Source organism: Protopterus annectens, chromosome 12.part0 (genome assembly GCF_019279795.1).
Source record: "Protopterus annectens isolate FY-2018-M chromosome 12.part0, PAN1.0, whole genome shotgun sequence".
NCBI lineage: Eukaryota > Metazoa > Chordata > Ceratodontiformes > Protopteridae > Protopterus > Protopterus annectens.
In genome coordinates, this window is record NC_056746.1 from 226,039,032 (window position 1) to 226,053,633 (window position 14,602).

A 14,602-nucleotide genomic window follows, 5' to 3' on the forward strand; every position below is an offset into this window, starting at 1 on the left:
CAGAGCCCTGGATCTGAAGAAGCTTCAGAGTCATGCCAAGGTCAGATCCAGCAGGATTAGAAAACCCATGTGTTGAACCTGATGAAAATCAGATGACATTGATCTTTCGTTATGGTAAGCACATAACTTTTGATCTGATGATGTCGATTTTCATTCATTCCTCAACAGCTGGGTTCAGGTCCGATCCATGGATCTGACTCGGCCGTTGCTATAGCTTGTGGTGACAATAAAGCTCTCAAGCTTCTCCCTTACCCAGAACGCACCCCCCCAACATACTTCAGATCTTGTTTGCCGCTTTAGCAAAATAGACATGGTCATCTGAGCTCTTGAGCTTACTTTCACACAAGTGTATTTTTCATGGCTAATTTTTCCATAGATATATATATATATATATATATATATATATATATATATATATATATAGGTTCATAGGTTCATAGGTTTATACTAGGCTATCTGCCCTAAGGCATTTATAAGCCTAGCCCAAATTATTGTGGCTTACGCCACCCCTTATATGAAAAAATACTGTGCCCATTAGTTTGTTGTGCCTCTGTCCAGCAGTGACCCAGAGATGATTCCCGGGGTAAACCTACGATCTCCCATCCACAGGTCTAGATTTCTCTTGAACAGAGTCAGCGAGGTGCTCTGCCTCACATGGACCGGGATTTTATTCCACAGCATAGGGAGTCTCTGAGTGATAAATCTATCCCTCCAGCACGTCCTATTTATATCCGTGCTAAGGTTTAAGTCGCTTGCTCTAGTGGTTTTGGTGGATTTGGATTTTTTGAGGTGGAGCATGTCCATTAATTCCGGGTTGGACATGGCCTTGTATGTCAGGCACATGTCACCTCTGAGCAGGCGGTATGCGACTGAATAGAGCTGGAGTTTCTTCAATCTGGCAGCATATGACAGATTTTGGAGTCCCTTTATCCTTTTGGTGAGGAACTTTTGGGGTCTCTCCAATTGCTGCAGATGTCGGGTGAGATACATCCCGAATGGGGCATTGTACTCGATCATTGGTCTGATAAGTGAAGAGTACAGGGAACAATGACCTCACTAGATCTGGATGTGAATCCCTTCATGATCAGGTGGGCAATGTAGAAGGTCTTTCTAACCACTTTAGCAATGTGAGTGTCAAAAGAAAGGCCACTGTCAACCTGGGTCCCCAGGTCCCTGATAACCTCTTCTGTGCTTAGTGGATTGCCACCTATATGGTAGCTTGGGGTTACCTTGTTTTTCCCGAAGGGTATGACTATACATTTTTGGCGTTTAACTTCAGGCCATGGCTCTGGCACCAGCTATCTGTTTCCGTGAGTCCCTTCTGAAGGATATCAGTGTCCGATGCACTTTCCACTATGGCGCCCAGTTTGCAGTCATCTGCAAACTTTGTCAGCCAAAGTCCTCCCATGTTGGCCTGTACTTCTGAGAAGTAGATGCCAAACAATAGGGGGCCAAGGACCGAGCCCTGTGGGACACCACTTGTGACCGGCTTGGAGTCTGACACAGCGCCAGCAACTCTAACCCTGTGGGTTCTGTCCTTAAGCCAGTTTGCAACCCATCTTGTGACATATGGGTTTACATTTAAGCTGGTAAGTTTTTCTACAATACCCGAGTGGGGTATTGTGTCGAAAGCCTTTGCAAGGTCAAGGTAGGCTGTATGGACTGCCTTTCCCTCATCAATGGCCTTGGTGACTATTTCAAGAAGTCGACCAAGTTCAAAAGGCATGATCTTCCCTTGACAAAGCCAAACTGGGTCGGGTCCAATGTCTGCAAGTCCCCTATATCTTTGTTTATGAGCTCCATTATGATCCTCTCCATAGCTTTGCAGACTAGACTTGTTAAGCTTATGGGGCGGTAATTACCAGGGTCCGTGAGGCGCCACCTTTGTGGAGTGGGACCACAGTTGCCGTCACGCCACTCCTTGGGCACGTATCCTGTGGTAAGGCTGAGATTAAACAGCTGCCTTATGTGCGGGTTTAATTCCTCATTTAGCTCGTGTAGCACACAGCCGGGGACACCATCCGGTCCCATTGATGCTGTGTTTTTAGCTTTAGAGAGAGCAGCTTTCACCTGCGCATTTGAGATGTCCGGGAGGCTACACTCGGCTGGGATAGTTATCTCTCCTTTAGGGGGGAGAGGGGGGTGAAGTTTGCACTGAACCTGTCTGCCAGTATGTTGGCAATGTCTGTGGGTTCAGTGATTTTGTATCATTTTGGACTAATTCTGAGCATATCTGTGAGTTTCCACCCAGGTTCCTAACATAGCTGAAAAAGGCCTTATGATTGTCCTTTGAATCCATGGCAATTTTTCTCTCAAAATTGGCCTTAGTTGATTTTATGAGTGCTCGTAATTTTTACTAATAATGATCAGGGGTGACTTCCCTTTTATGGATTTTGTTCTATCATGTAATAGCTTTCTCCTCTTATTGTAAAGTTTGTTAATGGCTGGGGTCCACCAGACTGGACGTTTGCCCTTTGTGGAAAGAGTCTTGGTTTTATTTGGGATTGCCTGATCCATGCAGTCCTGGAGGTGTTCATAGAAGGCATTTGTAAGGGCTTCCGCAGCTTGGGTTGTGGTTTCCTCTGACTCAGGGGCCTTGAAGGATACCACACCAGTCTTGAGTAGTGTGAAGTTTGCTTTAGAGAAGTTCTTCACTATGGTCTTTTTGTTTGGGGTGGGGGGATGTGGATTTCCAGTGAGATTAGTTTATGATCAGATCTCACCAATGAGGGATATACTTCGGTGTGGAGCATTTTGTCCCCATGTTTGTGACAATGAGATCTAGTATATTTTCTCCTCTCGTGGGAACAGTGACTAGCTGTTCCATGGCATTTGAATTTATGAACTCCAGGAACCGTTGGGCTAGAAAGTTAGGGCTTGAGTAATGTTCCCAGTCTATATTCGGGTAGTTGAAGTCACCCAATATGATGGTGTTTGGAGATACATTTATACCCTCCAGTGTCTTCAGGAAGGCTGTGTGGGGTTCCTGAGTTTGAGAGGGTGGCCTGTAGCATGCTACAATTTGTAGAGCAGTTTTGCCTATTGTTAGTTGCACCTGGATGGTTTCCGAGCTTCATGCGTTGCCACCAACCTGGAGGTGTGAGTATCCTTTATGAATATGGATACACCCCTCCTTTTGTGGAGTGGTCCGGGTTTTGGGGCGGAACGCATGATATGAGGTAAAACCTAATAGTGCCGGGTGCTCTCAGGAGCCTTGAACCAGGTTTCAGTTACAGCACAGACATCGATGTTCTCCATACTGAGAAGGGCCTCGAGTGCGTGCATTTTGAGATTTAGACTTCTGGCATTGAGCAGCATTACCCTCAATTTCTTCCCATTTTTGTTTTCTAGGGTGGTAGGTTTAGAATTTGAGCCTTGCCTAAAAAGGCACTATGGGGTGGCAAGAGCCTTAGCCAATATCCGAATCCCAGGGTGACAGGTGCAAGCCGTCCCTTGCGAAGCAGCGTGGCTTGTCAAGCATGTCATCCCAGGCAGACAGACACTGGATCCCCTTTGAATGACACCAGACATTAAGCCAATTGTTAAAGCTGATCATCTTGTCTCTATATTGTGGCATCATTCTTGGTGAAGGAAGGATACTGCTCAGGGTTAGGGTCATACCTGCCTGGGCTACATAATCAGAGAGCTCCTCTATGTCTCTTTTCATGCAGTCCAGGGAGGTATGCGTCTCAGGTCGTTCACACCAGCATGGACAATGACTGTGTCATATTTGTACTTGCTGTGGAGTGACCCGAGTGCTTGTGTTATGTGGCGGATTCTAGCGCCCGATAGGCAGCTTACTGTGACCCTCTCCTTGTTCAGCCTGGTGAGTGGGACGTCAGTGTGTCTGACTATGGAGTCACCTATGACAAGTATGTTTGGTGTTGTATTTGGCCTTAAGGGCTGTGACTGCTTTGCACACTGCTTTTGTGGTTTATGTGTTGCTTTTGGGGTGTCTTGAGGTAGCAGTTGTTTGGGTGTCTGCTTTGGAGGCCTCTGCTGTTTAGGTAAATTTTACTCAGAGCCTCCGAGTATGTCTTTGTGTGTTTATGTGTTTGATTCAGTGGAGTGGTAGCATTATGTGAGGCTGGTTTTGTGGTGTGTGTAGTTGCCTTCTCCTCCTGTCTGGTCTTGCCAGTCCTGAGTTGAGAGAGCTCAGCCTCCAGTTTGGCTAAATAGCTGCATCTCTCATAAGTATTTGTGTTATGTGGGAGGAGGAGAGGGTTGTCTGTGTACATGAGGCAGTTATAACATTGCCTCAAGATTCCCAGATTCACCAGCTGGACCGGAGAGGAGATTGACAACTGACCTTTGGACATGCTAGAATAATATTGGGAAATCCTTAATTGAAAACAAGGGCCAGTGGGGAGTGAGGGTGTAGTGCTTTTAATTTTTAGTGCTGACTTATATAATTGCTTTAGTGAGCAAGTGCCAGGTAACTTGAGTGCAATGTGATACAAGTAACTAAATGCAAAACGACAAACAGTAACTTTCTTTCAAGTGAAACAAGGAAATAAGTACAGTAAGCAATGCAGATATCACTAGTGATCCACAGAAGCGCTGAGAAGTTGCGTATTAGGTGAATTAGCTTCCAGGGAAATAACAAGCAAACAAACAACAAGTATATAAACAAAGCTAGATTCAGTAGGCCTGGATCTAGTCTATGATAGAGCAAACAAGGTGAACCAATTTCAGTAAGATACAGTTCAAATATTCAGGCACTATAAACCTTTAACCAGAAAATTCCCAGCTCAGAAGGGCAGAGTCCAGCCTCTTCTCCCACAAGAGTGCAGTCCACGAACCTTCTTAATGTAAAATAACTGGCCTGAAGCCCAAGTGCCTAAACCAGAACTAATACACTTGGACACTGGGCTCTCAATCAGCAGTTCCCAACTTAGAAGGATGAAAGCTACCTGTCCTGCCACCACAGTGCTTGCCACAAACCTTCCTAATGTAAAACAACTGGTCTGAAGCCCAAGTGCTTAATCCAAAAGACTTGAATGATAGCTACACTTTAATCAAGTTACAACCAAGCAGTAATAAATACCATTGAATACTTTAGAGAATGTCTGGATTAGTGCTCAAGTTACACAAACAAAGCTAGATCCAGCAGGCCCGAATCCAGTCTGCCACAGCAAACAAGGCGCACCAACTTCAGTAAGAAACAGTTCAGATATGCATGCACTATAAGCCTTTAACCAGAAATTCCCAGCTCAGAAGGGCAGAGTCCATATATATATATATATATATGGGTCTACTTTGTTTCACCTAACTTCCAATTCACTGACTCCCATTTGACTGAGACCAAATGACTGAAATTTCATTTGACTGACACTTCATTTCACTGACAGTTCATTTGACTGACAAGTATTATTAGCAAGAAAATGGAATATGCCCCCTTCCCCACTGTAGTGCAACCCTGGAGTTAGAATATATAGTTGGGGGGTGTGGGGGGCGCAGCCCCCCACTTACTTTTCTTTTACTAAGCAATATTATATCAAAACTTAACAATATCTCATGAAATGAAGTGGGGGGCTGCGCCCCCTACACCCCCTGATGTGGGGGGGCTGTGCCCCCCACACCCCCCCAACTATATATTCTAACTCCAGGGTTGCACTACAGTGGGGAAGGGGGCATATTCCATTTTTTTGCTAATAATACTTGTCAGTCAAATGAACTGTCAGTGAAATGAAGTGTCAGTCAAATGAAATTTCAGTGAAATGGGGTCAGTGAAATGAAAGTCAGTGAATTGGAAGTTAGGTGAAATGAAGTAGACCCATATATATATATATATATATATATATATATATTTTATTTTTTTTTCTCTTACACTTTTATATACCTTTCTTTGCTGGTATTTTCATGGTTATTTTTATTTAACTTTTTCTTTACACTTTTCACTGAACTCTTGCGTACCATTGTTGCTACTTTTTCCTCCCTTGCCCTTATTTCTCATAACCTTATTTAAAAAAAAAACAAACTCTTTGCTATCTGCTTTTCTTCTTCCTTTTTTTCAAAGATATCTTAAAAAGGCCCTTCGGGGTTTAAGAAATGTAAAAATTGTGGTCGTAAACTTCCATTCTCAGACACACATGATTTGTGTGTTTATTGCCTGGGCCCAGACTACCTGAACATAGATTATTGTATTTGTAAAAATTTTAAGTAGTGAGCTATTGCGGATTGTAAGAACAAATTGATATTAAAAGGTTTGTTACCTTCTGCTTTTTTCTGAAGCAATTACTGGGTCTCAACCCCCTAAAACTATTTCTAAGGAGACTTCAAAAAATTTCTCGAGACCGTCTTGATCTTTTACTTCTTCATTGTTAGAACATCCAAAAAAAAGTCATAGGACAGATCCAAGGCTTCTTCCAATAACCTGATATTCTCCAACCATTGACCTGGTGTCATCTAGGGTTCCAACTCTGTTTTTGGAAAGGTGGCATTCAAAATCTCTTCCTGTAGCCTCCTTTTGTTTAGCCAGGAGTCTCACCGAAGCTGATGTTTATAGGATGATGAGGAGATTTATCTTAGTGCTGATACAGGTGGAGGTTGTCCCAGCTCCTACCCCTTTGGGTCAGGAAGTCTTGGTTTGCTCTATCCTTCCACTATTGGATCCTTTTCTGATCCAGCAGGCCATTTCAGAGCCCTTGGATCTAAGTTTACAGAGGCCATCTGGGTTGGATCCCAGGATATTTTTATTCTCTGATCAGAAAATTTCTCTGAGTGCTCCAGCGCAAGTTCAGAGCCAGATGACTCTGAGCCATAGTGTCCCTGCCAGATCTGAGATGTTGAAGTTGACTCTGAAGTTGTCGGAGCCGTCTCTGCCCCTGGTGCCCTGGCATTGGACAGGTCAGCTCTGACCTCCTCCTTTGGTAGAATGCCTTCGAGGCAGACAGAGCCAGTGAGGTAGAACTGTGACTTCATGGCTCTGTCAGCTTCCTTCTCCCCATGACACTCTGCTTTTGAGGTGCTGGAGAGAATTTTCTCTGCTTTGGCAGGATGGGCAGTCTCTCCCCCCTCGGATCTCCCTTCAGGATCTCATGTATCTCTGTGCCTTGAGCCTCAACATTTGACTACACAGCGACAGCCAGCCCAAACTTTCCAGGCTACCCAGCAGGGTATCACCATTTCTTCTGATACTTTTCTGGAGCATCCCACCGAAGAATTACCTTGGAAGAGAAAGTGCAAAAGGAGGCACTTGGATTCTCCGCAGGAATCTATTACTGAGGATACAGATTTCGATGAAGTGGAAGGATCCCCAAGATCACCACCTGAAAACATCTCATTTGGAGGCATCCTAGAGATTCTTAAGCAAAGGGGTGGTTGGTCCTCCGACAATCCTTCTCTGGAGGAATCAGTATTCCTGGAGGCATTTGGACCTGGCCCATCTACCTCCTGGGTGACTGTACTCCCTGATGAGCTTATTGATTTGATCTCTAAGCAGGCGTGGAAGGAGCCTGACTCTGTTGAATCTGTCCCCAAGAGACTGGATTGGATTCTGGCACCACGTGCAGGAAGGGTGTTTTGGAGTAAGGGAGTACTTGTAGATGCTATGGTTGTGGCAGCCACTTTAAAGGAACTTGCAGAACAGCGTTCCACTGTCCATCCCCCCAACAATGAGTCTAGGGATTTGGACAGATTCGGGAAGCATGTATATGCTTCAGTGACGTTTGCCCTCAGATCACTGAACTACCTGGCACACTTTTCAAGACCCCAAAGGGACTTGATTAAGAAACTATCAAAATCCCTTTTTGATACTAGTACTACTGAGGCTCAGGCTTCTGTGGCCTCACAGTTGGCACCCCTTCAGTCCATTTCAAATTCATCTATGAGGCTTGTCTCTCAAGCAGCTAAGGGTATCTCAAGGGCAGCGGGTTCAGGCATTTCCATTAGGAGGCATGCCTGGTGCTCCTGTGTGACTTTGCAGAGTCCAAGTCCTCTTTCATCAGTGCTGCTTTTGACAGAACCTCTTTATTTGGCCCCAAAGTGAAAGAAACACATTCTAGGTGTGAGTAGGATGGAAAGACCTTCTCTGCAGTGGGAGTATGTTTTTCAACCCCCCCCCCCCCCCAAAGGTCTTTCTCTAGATACCAATGGAAAGGACGACAAATGTGGTCAAAAAATCCCAGGGTCCTTTCCAAGATCCATGTGGAGATAGTTCCCCCAGAGGGGGGAACTCAAATGGAAGATGCCGTCCACGTGACAGAGGTCACCTGCAAAACCAAGGGTCTAGATATTATTGTTCTGATGGACCCTTTCAGCACTCCTGAAGGAAGCCCAATTGTCTCCCTCTGGAGGCAATCAGAAGTCACTTATCTCTGCACCAGAGAGCCTGACTAGACATCACAAAAGATTTGTGGGTGCAAAAGATTATTTCCAGAGGTTATATAATTCTTTTTTCCCTTTCACCTCCATTGTCATGCAAATTTCTTGATGTTCCACCCAATCAGAGGAAAACAGCAACACTAGAAATAAAAAAGCTGCTAGAAAAAGAGTCATCCAAGAGTTCTCACCAGACCAGATAGAATCTGGAAGTTGCTTGAGATTCTTTTTAGTGCCAAAGAGAATAGGGGACTGGAGACCAATTTTGGATCTCAGCAACTTAAACAAATCAGTTTGACACACAAAGTTTCAGATGATCAAGGTTCAGTCCATTTTGCCCTTTTTGGGAAAGGACGACTCAATGTGCTCAGTAGACCTTCAAGAAACATACTATCATATAAAAATGAACTGACAGTCCAGAAGGTACTTAACCTTCTGGCTGAAAGCCAGACATTAACAGTTCAGAGCCCTGCCCTTTGGTCTCATCACACCCCCTCAGGGTGTTCACCAAATGCATGGCTGTGGTAGCAGCTCACTTGAGACTGCAGGGATTCTGGGTGTTTCTGTATGTATATGACTGGTATTATTCTGGCAAGCTATATCCATAGTAAAATTACATTTAAGAGAGGCAATTGTTTAAGCTCCAAACTGGTTTATTTAGCTAAATGTGAATCATGTGCAGCATATTATGTATGTAGGAAAGACTGAATGGTCTCTGAAAAACAAGATATATGAGCACATTTAAGAGATCAAGAACAAAAAAGAAACCAGTGCTCTTTATACAGACATTCCCAAGTATGTGAACATTTTAGCAAATTTAGATTTGGTATTTTGGAGATTATTAACATAGATCCCAAGGGAGGGGACTGGAAAAATCTTTTACATAAAAAAAGATATTACAATAGCAACAGAGGTTAGCCGCAGACTGCCCCCAGGTCTGAATGAATCCATGTCCATAGTCCCAGTTTTAAAGGAAAAAGCCGACAGGCTTTAAAAAGATTTATTACGTTATTTTGACATGGTTACTATAAGAACAAGGTATACATTTTGTCGTTTACAAAATAATATTGCTTCAAAAAGTAGAAAAGTTTTAATGTAAAAGTTTAGAGATTAAAACACTTTTAATTTTTTAATCTTTCTTTAAAAGGACAACCTGTGAAGGGTTACTGATTTGTTTTTAAACTGGTACGCCATTGGCGAAACTTCCACCAATTGTTTTTTGTGGGGTATTTAGCAGAGCTGTTAACTGATTTTAAGACATTCTGATGAAGTCCCCGTTGTAGAGGGACGAAAGCACTCAATGTGTATTTAATAATGTAGATTTTGGTGCTGTGTACTCAGTGTACTCTCTGGTGCATTTTTTTATTTTAATTTTTACTGGTTCATTGTAAATGTCCCTCACCTAGTTATTGTGTTTGCTCTTTCTAAGCTACTCGAAAAGTGTATTCATCTCCAGGTCATGAAATTCTTACTAACAAATAACCTTCTCTCAAACACTCAGCATAGGTTTCGTCCATCGCATAGTACCACTACTACTCTCTTATCCTTCACTAATGCTGTAAACCATCACAGGAATAACAACAGTTTTGTATCTGCCATCTTTCTAGATCTATCAAAAGCTTTTGATATGGTCTCCCATTCCAAACTAATAGATGTACTGACGACCATCCTTCTTACCATCTGCCACAGCTTGGTTTAATAACTATTTATCTGGCAGTCAACAGTCTGTTCTATGGCAAGGTGACCTATCTCCATGCCCTCCTTTATCCATTGGTGTCCCCAAGAATCTATCTTGGGCTTTCTCCTTTTCTCCCTCTTTACTAATAATCTACACACAGCTGGTCAACATGGCTCTGTAATAATACAGTATGCAGATGATTCAACATTTATCTGTGCTGCCACTTCTCTATCATCTCTTCATTCTCAAACACAGGAATCCTTCACTTCTGTTGAAACCTGGTTAGCCAATGCCTATCTAATCCTGAACCCAAACAAAACTAAATTATTAATCTTCCAACCTAGCAAGACATCTGTCTCATGCCCACCATTTAACATAATAGCCAAAGACAGTAATGTCATCTCCCCGACAACCCACACAAAGCTTTTTGGAGTGGAACTAGACAATAACCTAAAGTTTAACTTTCATGTCTCCCTAACAATAAAAAAGTCCATAAGAAACTTGGAAGTCTATATAGGCACAAAAGGTTCCTGACCAAAATGGCCAAAATTACATTAGCACAAACCCATCTGCTCTGCACTCTACAATATGCATATCCAGTTTTAACTAATCTTGGGAAAACTGACTTATCTAAACTAGAAGCATGTTATAATAAAATTGCTAAGTTTGCGTATGACTGCCCATATAGAACACATCATTGTACAGCTTTAAGGATACTAGACTGGCTTGAACTTCCCAAAATTATTCTTTACAACCAACTCTCTCTAACTCACAAAATTGTAACACAACCAACCAGAATCCCCACACTACAAAATCTCATCCTTCTTTCAGTTCCAGCAGACCACTTCGCTCTAACAATAAGAACTTATTCACCATCTCCAAGGCCAACAGCACTGCAGGAGAATCTTTATTTTCTTTTTGCTATATATCTCATATATGGAACTCCCTTCCTAACTGCATTCTTTCAATCTTGTCCACTAACCACTTTAAGCCTTCACTTAAAGCTTATCTAAAAAATAAGTGGCTATGTGCCTATACTAACCCCTCGTGAATGCTCTGCTACTTCACAGTATACCCCAACCATATCTGACTTCTTCCCCAGTGTTTAATCTTTTATTCCTACCGGCCTGTCTTAACCTTATATCTTAACATAAGTCATGCTTTACAAATAGTATTAGCTATGTTCAAAGCCTATGTTTTGTTGTCATGATGTAACAAATGTGTATTTTCTTATGTATACTACATTTTGTTTACTTTATACTTCATTGATTATTGTAATTTGTGCATTAAAATTTACTGTTACTCATGGAGCTTTTCTCCCCAGGCCTCTACTGAAAAAGGACCTGTGTCCAATCGGACTTTCCCGGTAAACAAATGTTAAATAAATAAATAATTATCTTTTTAGTCTCTTCCCACATATCCTTAGCTGCCACACCAGAATAATTTTAAATCCGTACACCTAAATACTTCATTTTATCATGTCCCCATAAATATGGATATTGCTGAACTAATTCATATGTGGGTACTGGGTACATCATTTACCACTATTGCCTTTCTTTTAGCTTCATTAATTTTGTATCCTGAAAAGATTTGAAACTGTTTCAAAATGTTCAATACCCTGTAATATCTCTTTCTGGTTTTGTCAGGTATAAGATAACATCATCTGCAAATAGAGCCCGCTTTTCTTGACTACCATACCAATTATATCCTTGAATTTCTGAGTCCCTTATTTTCTTTGCCAATGGTTCTAAATAAAATACAAATAACAAAGGGGAAAGAGGACACCCTTGCCTGGTTTCTCTGCTCAAGCAGAAATTATCAGAGAGGAATCCACCCAATTTAATTTTTTCGCCTGAAATCCATATCCTCCTAATCAACCTTATAATTTTTTCAGGAAATGCAAATGCTTCCATTGCCCTGCTCATAAAGTATCAGCTTACTCTGTCAAATGCTTTCTCTGCATCAAGACCCACCAGCAACAATGGTATTTTCTTACATTTTGCTTCCGTCTGGATCATCAGTGTTTTGTTAATGTTGTCAAATGTTTACCACATCTCCACAAAACCACATTGATCCATGTCTATCAATTTTGTCATTATTTAGGATCATAGGCGGTTACTAGGCTAATGGGCCTGGGAACCCTTACAAGCCTAGAGTTTATCCCCAAACAAGAAACCTCAGTCAGCATCTGTCGCCCCTGGTAATACGGGACAAAGGTGGAACCTCTGGGACAAATTTATGGTATCCCATCTTTTGCCATTCTTGTAGCCATTATAGACATGAACACTTTATAATTATGGTTTATTATGGAAATGGGCCTCTATGAAGCTAGATCTAGTGGATGTTTACCCTCTTTAGGTATTACAGCTACCACTGCTTTCTTCCAAAATGTTGGTACTTCTCCTCTTAAAATACTGTTAAACAAACCTTCCAGATCTTTCAGTTTTTTCCCTCCTAGCTTCCAGACTTCCACAGGAATACCATCTATTCCCTGAACCTTTCCTATAAATTGGTTATACATCGCAATTTTTATCTCATCTCCTCCTATCCTGTCACTCTCCTACTTTGGACACATAGAAGAAGAGTATGGATTCTGTTCAAGCAGCTTTATTTATACAAAGACATCACTATAGAAGTTTACTGACTTTAACTTACGTAACTTATATACAAACTAACTGCTGTAATTATACATGCTTATTCTCTGGCTGCACTCTCAAAATGGCACTAGGAATTGCATTTGCTTAACATTTATGCATGCACACTCAGTCTTTGACATGCTTCTTAAAGATACAGCACACAGCATGTGCTTTCTGATCTCTATCCTCCCTCTTGAAAACAAAACATGCAATGTTATGAAACTTTTTGGCATGCAGATATCACAGACAGTTCTTAGTCATGCATTTGTACAAGATATAATACATATATACAGAGTTTAAGTCCATGTTGCTACTATTTCACACTGGGCTTAGATACTCGTCCATAACGTGTGACATAAAATTGGGAATTGGGCTTAACTATTGGAACTGTCTGTGAAAAATGTTTGATCTCTGATTTACTTGAAGTACCTTCAGGAATGGAATCAGAGGTAGGACCACCCTCTGGGATGGAAACAGCATTTGGTTCAATCTGAGATTTAGTATCTAAGTCAATATAATAATGTTGTGATGATGATTCTGGTACAGGTAACAGATGCTTAAAGTTTCGCCTGTACTGCATACCTTCCTGTCTATAAGGTAGGATCTTGGTTCAGGACATTTGCCAATGACTTGTCCTATATAGTTGAAACCTTTTTCTGTTTAAAGTCTGACCGTTTCTCCTTCCCTTAATGGAGAAAGAAGTTTGCTCGACTTGTATGATGACTTCTGGATAGAATGCTTTTTAAATAATTGAGCCTTGATGCTCTTATTATTCTTGGCTTTAGGCTTTAGTAGATTGGTAGTAATAGGCAGCATAGTTCTTGTTTGCCTAGAAAGAAGTCATTGAGCTCGAGATCCGAGAACATCATGTGGTACATTCCTAAGGTTAAGGAGATTTAAGAAGACATCTGAATTGTCATGTCTTGACCTTTCAAGTAGTTTCACACTCTGCACATCTTGCTTAGCCAGGCCATTAAACTGACGATACTCAGGACTGCTAGTAGTGTGTAGAAAGTCCCATTCTGTTGCAAATTTCTGAAACAACTGGCTAGTAAATTGAGTACCATTGTCAGAAACGGGTCTATATTAGCAAATCAAAAAACCCTTTAACCGAATACGTAAACGTCGACACCTATAACTAGAGTCCAAAGAAACACCAAGTCAGCTGAACTTCCAAAGGTCTCCTCTGTCGAAAATAGTAGCAATGTAGATAGATAAAAACACCAGATAGAAGACCACCACGATGCTGTAAAATCTTCTGTTTTCCAATTCAAGAAGCCTCCCAGTTAACATACGAAAAAGACAGTTTTACTAATTTCGCTCATTGTCATGCATGGAGTATATTGCTGACGTAACCATGTGACGTCAACTATCACTATGCAAGAAAGACAAGTGTTGAATAACTGGGAGGCTTCTTGAATTGGAAAACAGAAGATTTTACAGCATCGTGGTGGTCTTCTATCTGGTGTTTTTATCTACCTATAACTAGAGTATCAAAAATCCCGAACGCACTAAACAGCGAAAAATAAAATAACGAACTGTCATAGTCTGCCAACCCCACCACCCGCTACATACTACCTACCCAAACAAAATAAATAAACCACATACATACACTAACCAAACCCTACTTCTAACCTAAAGTAAAGCACCAAAACCCTACTTCTAACCATACACTAAACCCCACAAACACAACTAACTATGCACTATCCTTAACCCCTCCCTAACCCTAAGGTCCGTAACTACCGCACAAGTCCCCTACAGACATACACCCAAAAAAAAAAAATGCACATACATATAACAAAACCCTACTTCCAACACTACACTAAACCCCACATGCACAACTGTCTATGCACTATCCTTAACCCCTCCCTAACCCTAAGGTTCGTAACTACTGCACACTTCCCCTACAGACATACACCCAAAACAAATAAATAATACACATACATAAAGCTAAATAAAACCCTAT

At 41.7% G+C, this 14,602-nt stretch overlaps 1 protein-coding gene across 1 annotated transcript in view; it reads left to right on the plus strand.

Annotated features, from left to right (window-relative positions):
* Positions 1-14,602, plus strand: part of IFT140 (intraflagellar transport 140) — a 3,212,973-nt gene that overhangs the window by 928,810 nt on the left and 2,269,561 nt on the right. The window contains exon 11 of the mRNA XM_044089294.1: positions 4,215-4,230. Within this exon, the coding sequence (XP_043945229.1) occupies positions 4,215-4,230 (16 nt within the window). The remainder of the gene's footprint in view (positions 1-4,214; positions 4,231-14,602) is intronic.